Source organism: Mya arenaria, chromosome 2 (assembly GCF_026914265.1).
Source record: "Mya arenaria isolate MELC-2E11 chromosome 2, ASM2691426v1".
Lineage (NCBI taxonomy): Eukaryota > Metazoa > Mollusca > Bivalvia > Myida > Myidae > Mya > Mya arenaria.
This window is the reverse complement of record NC_069123.1, coordinates 62,966,185-62,977,457: the sequence shown is the minus strand read 5'-3', so window position 1 is coordinate 62,977,457 and position 11,273 is coordinate 62,966,185. Positions and strand designations below refer to the sequence as shown.

Genomic DNA, 11,273 nt, shown 5'->3' with positions numbered 1-11,273 from the left:
AAGACAAAACTGCTGCTAAAATAAGTCAATTAAACGTCTTTTTAGCGTTTACTACATGCAATGCAACACGTGACAATTAAACAGGCACCAATGTTCAACCATATGGTATTGAGTAAAAAAATAGAACTTCAAAAGGACGCTCGCTGCGCCCGCTCCGCCCCATAATAATCATACGATATTACTAAATATCTTACACAAAAAAACAAATCGATTTAGCGTGCTACTTTTTGACACGGACTGGTTTATAGGTTCGTACTATTAAAGAATGTAAGCTGGAAGGTTTCCTTTGATTGTAACCCTATATTTCAAACAGATGTTTAATATCGAAGTCCATTCAGATAAATTGATTACACTGTATGTGCTGTCTCTCCCAGTACTACCTTTTAACCCCGTACTTGATACCGCTTGAGGACGAGGTTATAAGAGAGAACTCGGCTCGTAGTGTTAAATATATAAGAGTTAGTTATACACACTCGTTAGTCTAAGAAGTACAAGATGGATTTGTCACTAGTTCTGGTGTTTGTGTTTGTCTTTCTGGTGTCAATATGGTTTACCAGAAAGCGACAGAACCTGCCCCCGGGACCTCGCACGGTTCCTTGGCTCGGCTCTATAGGACTTATGCAGAAACTCCGGAAGTCGAAAAAGAGACCCCATGAAGTGTTCTTTGAGGAATCGAAACGCTACGGAGACATTTGGTGTTTCTTTATTGGAAAACAGCCCTACATCGTTCTCAATGGATATGACATCATTCATGAGGCAATTGTTAAGAAGGCACAGTGTTTTAGCGGTCGACCCATTTTTGGAAATCGGCCATTACCATTCAGAAAATTTCCGGGTGCCGAAGGTTTGTACATGTTTGCTTTGTTATGTATTTTGTGAATCGCTTGCATGATTGCAATCCCGTAATAAGAGCATGCTACCACATTCCTTCTGTGGTTAATAATGAAGAGCTACTATTTAATTTCGACAGAATTTGACAGTGGCATAGTGGAACATATGAAATGCTAATTTCAGCATATTGGTGATCGTTCCTTGTTGTTTGGTGTATATTTGACAGAAAAGTCATACTGATTTTTTTCAGTATTCTTCTCATTGTAAAACGAAATAACCTGTAAAACAATTCAGATATGTCAATAATTTTATCTGATTTATAGGAAACATAAATGACATTTATCATAAGGGGGGACTTATTTACCCTCGCCATCGAGTTATACCCATTCGGCGAGCAATTTATCATAAGCATAAATGTTACAGTATTTAACATTATTACCGGTACCCAGGAATTCTTACCAACCCCCACTTTGGCCCGGGCTGGCGGGAGCTCAGACGCTTCACGCTACAGGCGCTACGAGATTTCGGCGTCGGCAAGACGTCAATTGAGGAAAAAGTAGCAGCGGAAGTGGATGAACTGACGCGAGTCATTCAGGGCTGGGAAGGGCGCCCTGGGAAACTTAACCCAGAGCTCCAGAATGTAGTTGCAAACGTCATATTGGGCATAGTGTTTGGAAAACGGTAAGTCCGGAACGGTGGGTATTATATTCAATCTTGAGTGAATAATATGCGAATAAACCACGGTTGCGAGATCAGCATTATAGGAATAAATAACGAGGCCCAATGTCCTCAGTGGTTTATGTCAAACCGCGGATTATTGCCCATGTAACTACTAACTATCTAATTAAAAACAAATAAAATAGAACTGCCATTCTAACATTAATTGCACGTAGGCATTTATTATGTTCGTTTTTATAACATTATGTACCATGTGGTACTCATGTTGTACACACATTTATGTTATGTCAGTCTATATCATCATCTGTTGTGTTTTTTTATTTAAATCATGATAGTAATACAAGTGTAATATGGCTATATATTATATATTTACACATTAGAGCCTAATATCACATTATAGTCGATCACCTCTGATTGATATGGACACATTTGCTTCTCATCTAACATACTGGTTGATCACCTCTTACTGATATGGACACATTTGCTTCAAATATAACATAATGCTTGATCACCTCTGACCAATATGGACACATTTGCTCCCATATAACATATTGCTTGATCACCACTGACTAATATGGACACATTTGCACCACATATCCAATAATGGTTGATCACCTCTAACCGATATGGTAAATGTTCCTCATTTAACATAATGGTTGATCACCCCCAACCAACATGGATACCTTTGCTCCTCGTAAAACATAATGTATGATCACCCCTGACCAATATGGACACATTTGCTCCTCATATCCCATAATGGTTGATCACCTCTAGCCGATATGGACACATTTGCTCCTCATATCCCATAATGGTCGATCACCTCTAGCCGATATGGATTCATTTGCTCCTCATATCCCATAATGTATGATCACCCCTGACCAATATGGACACATTTGCTCCTCATATCCCATAATGGTCGATCACCTCTAGCCGATATGGACACATTTGCTCCTCATATCCCATAATGTATGATCACCCCTGACCAATATGGACACATTTGCTCCTCATATCCCATAATGGTTGATCACCTCTAGCCGATATGGACACATTTGCTCCTCATATCCCATAATGGTCGATCACCTCTAGCCGATATGGATTCATTTGCTCCTCATATCCCATAATGGTTGATCACCTCTAGCCGATATGGATTCATTTGCTCCTCATATCCCATAATGGTTGATCACCTCTAGCCGATATGGATTCATTTGCTCCTCATATCCCATAGTGGTTGATCACCTCTAGCCGATATGGATTCATTTGCTCCTCATATCCCATAATGGTCGATCACCTCTAGCCGATATGGATTCATTTGCTCCTCATATCCCATAATGGTTGATCACCTCTAGCCGATATGGATTCATTTGCTCCTCATATCCCATAATGGTCGATCAACTCTAGCCAATATTGACACATTTGCTCATCATATCCCATAATGGTCGATCACCTCTAGCCGATATGGACACATTTGCTCCTCATATCCCATAATGGTCGATCACCTCTAGCCGATATGGATTCATTTGCTCCTCATATCCCATAATGGTCGATCACCTCTAGCCGATATGGATTCATTTGCTCCTCATATCCCATAATGGTCGATCACCTCTAGCCGATATGGACACATTTGCGCCTCATATCTCATTATGGTTGATCACCTCTAGCCGATATGGACACATTTGCTCCTCATATCCCATAATGGTCGATCACCTCTAGCCGATATGGATTCATTTGCTCCTCATATCCCATAATGGTTGATCACCTCTAGCCGATATGGATTCATTTGCTCCTCATATCCCATAATGGTTGATCACCTCTAGCCGATATGGATTCATTTGCTCCTCATATCCCATAATGGTTGATCACCTCTAGCCGATATGGATTCATTTGCTCCTCTTATCCCATAATGGTCGATCAACTCTAGCCAATATTGACACATTTGCTCCTCATATCCCATAATGGTCGATCACCTCTAGCCGATATGGACACATTTGCTCCTCATATCCCATAATGGTCGATCACCTCTAGCCGATATGGATTCATTTGCTCCTCATATCCCATAATGGTCGATCACCTCTAGCCGATATGGATTCATTTGCTCCTCATATCCCATAATGGTCGATCACCTCTAGCCGATATGGACACATTTGCGCCTCATATCTCATTATGGTTGATCACCTCTAGCCGATATGGACACATTTGCTCCTCATATCTCATAATGGTCTATCACCTCTAGCCGATATGGATTCATTTGCTCCTCATATCCCATAATGGTTGATCACCTCTAGCCGATATGGATTCATTTGCTCCTCATATCCCATAATGGTTGATCACCTCTAGCCGATATGGATTCATTTGCTCCTCATATCCCATAGTGGTTGATCACCTCTAGCCGATATGGATTCATTTGCTCCTCATATCCCATAATGGTCGATCACCTCTAGCCGTGTGGATTCATTTGCTCCTCATATCCCATAATGGTTGATCACCTCTAGCCGATATGGATTCATTTGCTCCTCATATCCCATAATGGTCGATCAACTCTAGCCGATATTGACACATTTGCTCCTCATATCCCATAATGGTCGATCACCTCTAGCCGATATGGACACATTTGCTCCTCATATCCCATAATGGTCGATCACCTCTAGCCGATATGGATTCATTTGCTCCTCATATCCCATAATGGTCGATCACCTCTAGCCGATATGGATTCATTTGCTCCTCATATCCCATAAAGGTCGATCAACTCTAGCCAATATTGACACATTTGCTCCTCATATCCCATAATGGTTGATCACCTCTAGCCGATATGGATTCATTTGCTCCTCATAACCCATAATGGTCGATCAACTCTAGCCAATATTGACACATTTGCTCCTCATATCCCATAATGGTTGATCACCTCTAGCCGATATGGATTCATTTGCTCCTCATAACCCATAATGGTCGATCAACTCTAGCCAATATTGACACATTTGCTCCTCATATCCCATAATGGTTGATCACCTCTAGCCGATATGGATTCATTTGCTCCTCATATCCCATAATGGTCGATCAACTCTTGCCAATATTGACACATTTGCTCCTCATATCCCATAATGGTTGATCACCTCTAGCCGATATGGATTCATTTGCTCCTCATATCCCATAATGGTCGATCAACTCTAGCCAATATTGACACATTTGCTCCTCATATCCCATAATGGTCGATCACCTCTAGCCGATATGGATTCATTTGCTCCTCATATCCCATAATGGTCGATCAACTCTAGCCAATATTGACACATTTGCTCCTCATATCCCATAATGGTTGATCAACTCTAGCCGATATGGATTCATTTGCTCCTCATATCCCATAATGGTTGATCACCTCTAGCCGATATGGATTCATTTGCTCCTCATATCCCATAATGGTCGATCACCTCTAGCCGATCTGGACACATTTGCGCCTCATATCTCATTATGGTCGATCAACTCTTACCAATATGGACACATTTGCTCCTCATATCCCATTATGGTCGATCACCTCTAGCCGATATGGATGCATTTGCTCCTCATATCCCATAATGGTCGATCACCTCTTGCCAATAAGGACACATTTGCTCCTCATATCCCATAATGGCTCTAGCCTCTAGCCGATATGGATGCATTTGCTCCTCATATCCCATAATGGTTGATCACCTCTAGCCGATATGGATACATTTGCTCCTCATAACACATAATGGTTGATCACCTCTAGCCGATATGGACTGGACACATGTGCTCCTCATATAACATTATAGTTCATGGCCCATGACCGATTTGGACACATTTTCTCCTTATTGTTCCATGACTTTTGAAGTAATTTAAGAACGTCTTAATTGGAAGGGCAACATATATATATTGTTTCATTTTGCAGGTACGATTACGATGACCCCGAGTTCGCAGATGTACAGCAGTTGACAAACACGGTGGTTTCCGGAAGTGGTCCCATAAGCACAACTAATGTCTTTCCGCGCTTTATCGCCAGACTCTTTAACAAGAAGGTAAGAGCCATCGTATCTTGAGAAGCAAAATCATCTGAAATTACGTTTATGAAGGTGCTTTTGAACTTATAATCGTATTGGAATTACCTCACAATACTACCAGTACTGCAATGCCATGATAGTTCTACCTGTATTGTTGGTAGTTTAACCTGTATTGTAATTACCTGGTAGGTAATCTGTGCTGTAATTACCTGGTAGTTTAACCTGTATTGTAATTACCTGGTAGTTTAACCTCTATTGCAATTAACTGGTAGTTTAACCTGTAGTGCAATTACCTGGTTGTTTCCCATGAATTGCAAGTATCTGGTAGTTAAACCTGTATTACAATAACCTGGTAGTTTAACCTGTATTACAATAACCTGGAAGTTTAACCTGTATTACAATAACCTGGTAGTTTAACCTGTATTACAATAACCTGGTAGTTTAACCTGTATTACAATAACCTGGTAGTTAAACCTGTATTACAACAACCTGGTAGTTTAACCTGTGCTACAATAACCTGGTAGTTTAACCTGTACTACAATAACCTGGTAGTTTAACCTGTACTACAATAACCTGGTAGTTTAACCTGTATTACAATAACCTGGTAGTTTAACCTGTAATACAATAACCTGGTAGTTTAACCTGTAATACAATAACCTGGTAGTTTAACCTGTAATACAATAACCTGGTAGTTTAACCTGTATTAAAATTACCTGGTAGTTTAACCTGTATTGCAATAACCATGTAGTTTAACCTGTATTAAAATTACCTGGTAGTTTAACCTGTACTACAATAACCTGGTAGTTTCACCTGTATTACAATAACGAGGTAGTTTAGCCTGTCTTACAATTATCTGGTAGTTTAAACTGTATTTCAATAACCTGGTAGTTTAACCTGGTCCGCGTGTAACCTGTATTGCAATCACCCGGTAGTTTCACATGTATTACAATATGCATGTAGTATAACCTGCATTACAATAACCTGTCACATGTATTGCAATTTATTTATTGTAAGTGTTACGTGTGTTGCACTTTCCTGATAGTATTTCCTGTATTACAAGTAAGTGAACGTTTTTACCAGTTTTGCAATCTCCCGACAGGTTAACGTTATTGCAATTACAATCTTTAAGCATTTAACTAGTAATACAATTTCTAATCTTAGTATGAGATTAAGCTGGCTGTGCTTGTCGCAGATTGCAGCTTTTTGGTTTCTATACGGTCGGTTGTAAGTAACATCCACTCTGGTGAAAAAAACTTTGAAAACTCCTAAAGCGTGCATGTTCATATTCTAATTTCCAACTGCGTTTATCGCCACTGACAGGAGGACGTTATTATGAACAAGCGTCGCGAAGCGTTCCAGCAGATGGGTGATTACATCATGTCTCAGATCAAGGAGCACGAGAGCTCGTTCGACGAAAACAGCATTCGGGACTTTGTGGATATCTATCTCCGATCACAGAAGCACGGCAGCGAAGACGAGAGGAAGCACATAACCAGTAAGTAAAATAACACTTCTGTTACCTTAAGTGTTGATTCTGCATATAAATGTGTTTAAAAGTGTTGTGTTTAGTTTTTTGTTGTTCGTTTCCTAAGGTTCTGTTTTGTAATATGTTTGCGCTTGTCTCGATGTCCGCGGTTTTCTTAATCATAGTGGGTAACATGTTCCACCCTTTTCTCAGTGTTCCGCGTTTTGTCAGAATTCTCATAGGTAGCGTGTACTGCGATTGGCTGAATTCCCATAATTAACATTTTCCCATCTTGCCTCAATGTCCGCGGGTAACGTGTTCCACGTTTATTAAAATAACAGTGGGTAACGTGTGCGGCGCTGGTCTGATTTACCGTAATTAACATGCTTCGCGCTGGTCTGTTTAAAAGTATTGAACGTGTTCCGAGCTGGTCTGTTTAAAAGTATTGAACGTATTCCGAGCTGGTCTGTCTTAAAGTAATGAACGTGTTCCGCGCTGGTCTGATTTAAAGTAATGAACGTGTTCCGAGCTGGTCTGTTTAAAAGTATTGAACGTGTTCCGAGCTGGTCTGTCTTAAAGTAATGAACGTGTTCCGAGCTGGTCTGATTTAAAGTAATGAACGTGTTCCGAGCTGGTCTGTTTAAAAGCAATGAACGTGTTCCGAGCTGGTCTGTTTAAAAGCAATGAACGTGTTCCGAGCTGGTCTGTTTAAAAGCAATGAACGTGTTCCGAGCTGGACTGTTTAAAAGTATTGAACGTGTTCCGAGCTGGTCTGTTTAAAAGCAATGAACGTGTTCCGAGCTGGTCTGTTTAAAAGCAATGAACGTGTTCCGAGCTGGTCTGTTTAAAAGCAATGAACGTGTTCCGAGCTGGTCTGTCTTAAAGCAATGAACGTGTTCCGAGCTGGTCTGTTTAAAAGCAATGAACGTGTTCCGAGCTGGTCTGTTTAAAAGCAATGAACGTGTTCCGAGCTGGTCTGTTTAAAAGCAATGAACGTGTTCCGAGCTGGTCTGTTTAAAAGCAATGAACGTGTGCCGAGCTGGTCTGTCTTAAAGCAATGAACGTGTTCCGAGCTGGTTTGTTTAAAAGCAATGAACGTGTTCCGAGCTGGTCTGTTTAAAAGCAATGAACGTGTTCCGAGCTGGTCTGTTTAAAAGCAATGAACGTGTTCCGAGCTGGTCTGTTTAAAAGCAATGAACGTGTTCCGAGCTGGTCTGTTTTAAAGCAATAAACGTGTTCCGAGCTGGTCTGTTTAAAAGCAATGAACGTGTTCCGAGCTGGTCTGTTTAAAAGCAATGAACGTGTTCCGAGCTGGTCTGTTTAAAAGCAATGAACGTGTTCCGAGCTGGTCTGTCTTAAAGCAATGAACCTGTTCCGAGCTGGTCTGTTTAAAAGCAATGAACGTGTTCCGAGCTGGTCTGTTTAAAAGCAATGAACGTGTTCCGAGCTGGTCTGTTTAAAAGCAATGAACGTGTTCCGAGCTGGTCTGTTTAAAAGCAATGAACGTGTTCCGAGCTGGTCTGTCTTAAAGCAATGAACGTGTTCCGAGCTGGTCTGTTTAAAAGCAATGAACGTGTTCCGAGCTGGTCTGTCTTAAAGTAATGAACGTGTTCCGAGCTGGTCGGATTTACCTTAATGAACGTGTTCCGAGCTGGTCGGATTTACCTTAATGAACGTGTTCCGCGCTGGTCTTATTTACCTTAATTAACGCAATCCGAGCTGGTCTGATTTAAAGTAATGAACGTGTTCCGAGCTGGTCTGATTTAAAGTAATGAACGTGTTCCGAGCTGGTCTGATTTACCGTAATTAACGTGGTCCGCGTGTGTGTAAATTCAGGTGGGTAACATACTCTGTTCTAGTTTCAATTCCTGTAGGAATCATGTTCCGTGCTTTTAAATTAAAGTGGGTAACATGTTCCGTGTGATCTTCGACCTGTTCCTGGCTGGATCTGAGACAACGTACGCCACCTTGGACTGGGCATTTCTGCAGATGATCCGCAACCCTGAAGTCCAGACTCGCTGTCAGGAGGAAATCGCGCAGGTACCTTAATCGACTGGTTTCAAGCAACATATAGAGAGGATATGTGTTTAATGTATGGATGTTTATGTGTAATCAAAATATGTTTGGTGAAATACAAAGGAAGAAATTTCACAACATTTATGGCAATTACTTTATGACGATAAATGCAACAATCATTGAGTATGATCCTGTCCCTTACGACGAAGACCATGGCGACGTTGACGACGAAGACTCGAATGATAATAGGCATCATCATCATCATCATCATCATCATCATCATCATCATCATCATCAATATCATCATGTTATTTATTTGTTATTCCCTGGCAGGTCATCGGGGAACGCGCGGTCAAGTACGCAGATAAGGACAAACTCACATACGTTAATGCAACCATAATGGAAATCCACAGAATGGGCAATATAGGTATGTTACCGAGCACTGGGTTAAATATACTTGTAAAATACAAAAACATCCGTCTTTCTCTGGCAAAGAAAAAATACTCTATTATGCGATCCAAATCATTTTTGTTCATACACTGGTCACCCAATACCGAGTGCCAGTCACATATACGAACTGACTGTATTTCATTCAAGTGCCTTTGAACGTGGCCCACCGCGCGACGGAGGCGGCCACTTTGGGCTGCTATGACATCCCAAAGAACGCCATCATCCTGCCGTCCATCTACTCTGCCAGCATGGACTCCCGGAAATGGAGCCAACCGGAAACCTTCAACCCAGACAGGTTTCTCAGTGAAAACAAAAAGCTGCAGAAAGAGGACAGTCTGATACCATTCTCAGTTGGTACGCTGTACATTTAAGTACTTAAGCAAAAGATAATGCCAAATCTTAACCGTTATTATTCTTTAACATCTTTGTGTACTAAATTACGTATCAATTTGACATGTTTCAAATCGTGCTTCTCGTTCGTTTATAATTTCATAAGGGTATGTCTTCAAAACATGCCTGTAGATATCATCAACACTGTTAGATTCAACCAATGTTTATGACATTCCTCTTTTTTAAAACATATTTCAAACTCCGCCAGGTCCGCGGACGTGCCTGGGTGAGCCTCTCGCCCGCATGGAGCTGTTCCTGGTCTTCACCAACCTCCTACAGCGATTCACATTCTCTCCAGAACGCCAGGGTGCCCTCCCTTCCCTCGAGGCACGCCCAAACCAAATCACCAATATGCCCAGCGCGTACAGTCTCGTGGCCCGTCCCAGGTCATAGGCTTGATCGTGATGCTTACTTGTCTTATTTGTTCGGTCATGTTTATTGTAAGGCGTAGAACAAACCACAACAATATCCCTGTATATACAGGATTGCAAAATGACGATGACTGCTCATTTCAGGCATCATTTGTTTAATATGTGTCAACATGTGACATACTTTTCTGATTATGTAACGTAATATAAATGTTAAAGTTTAAATTGCCATTATGTATTCATCGGTAATGTCTGATGTTTAATGTCTGATTAAATAGTTTTGATCAAATCGATGCAGATTATTTTGATACATGTTTTTCGTCATAAATTATTGCAAGTTTTGTTGTAGCATAAATTATAGTTAAGTGAGCCATGAAACACCTTTTAAGCTGGCAAAAATATTGGTTTCTTTAATTAAGTCATATATTATTGAATTCTTACAGTTTTCTTTTATGTTATAAAACGGTAGTATTTTACTAGTGAAAGATGTGTTCTAAAGTTAAAAACTATTTGGTAACGAACTTTAAAATGCTGTAGTTTCCAAACGCCACAGAGGCCAAAGCGTAAACATGCCTTAAAATGTTTGTAAGATGATACACTTTCATAAAAACATGGTCTTCAAAATTCCTCCTTGGGTGGGGTTGGTAAAACATTTCCCCCTCATAGTCGTTTATGTCTATATTTATATTTTACGCCCTTGGTTATGTAGTGGTAATGGAGATGGACCGGTAACCCAGCAAACCGTGTTCGACCCCAAGCAGGCAACAGCAGCCTAGTTTTCGCTTCATATTGTGTGTGTATATGTCGTTGTACGTGAATGTTTCTCATTGGTCATATGTGCTTCTTGGCAAATAAAATATGATAAAATCATGTAATGCCGTTTATTTGTTATTTTTAATATTCTTGAGCCGACGCCTTTACCTAAACATAGACATCGCAGACAGTGGACCGATTGTTCAGGGCATTGTAAATGTTTACAGCGTGATTAGCAATATCGTTGTTTACTTTTTAAATTCAAAATAATTTATGTTCTGTTCACATATTTGAATTCAGAGGTATATACAAGTGCAG

At 40.5% G+C, this 11,273-nt stretch overlaps 1 protein-coding gene across 1 annotated transcript; it reads left to right on the top strand.

The window, feature by feature from the left end:
- The first annotated feature begins 446 nt into the window (after window positions 1-446).
- On the top strand, window positions 447-11,072 carry LOC128218161 (cytochrome P450 2B4-like). Its single transcript, XM_052925736.1, has 8 exons — window positions 447-844; window positions 1,281-1,512; window positions 5,405-5,531; window positions 6,834-7,008; window positions 8,882-9,018; window positions 9,328-9,421; window positions 9,592-9,798; window positions 10,043-11,072. The coding sequence occupies exons 1-8, from the start codon at window positions 496-498 to the stop codon at window positions 10,225-10,227; spliced, it is 1,506 nt and encodes a 501-aa protein (XP_052781696.1). The 5' UTR covers window positions 447-495; the 3' UTR covers window positions 10,228-11,072.
- Window positions 11,073-11,273: the final 201 nt, after the last annotated feature.

Bases quoted from the DNA above. Each gene is read 5' to 3' on its own strand.
- LOC128218161 (XM_052925736.1), top strand. From the start codon at position 496: ATGGATTTGTCACTAGTTCTGGTGTTTGTGTTTGTCTTTCTGGTGTCA. The intron at 7,009-8,881 runs GTAAGTAAAATA...TTTAAATTAAAG, and splicing joins CGAGAGGAAGCACATAACCA to TGGGTAACATGTTCCGTGTG. The intron at 9,019-9,327 runs GTACCTTAATCG...ATTCCCTGGCAG, and splicing joins GTCAGGAGGAAATCGCGCAG to GTCATCGGGGAACGCGCGGT.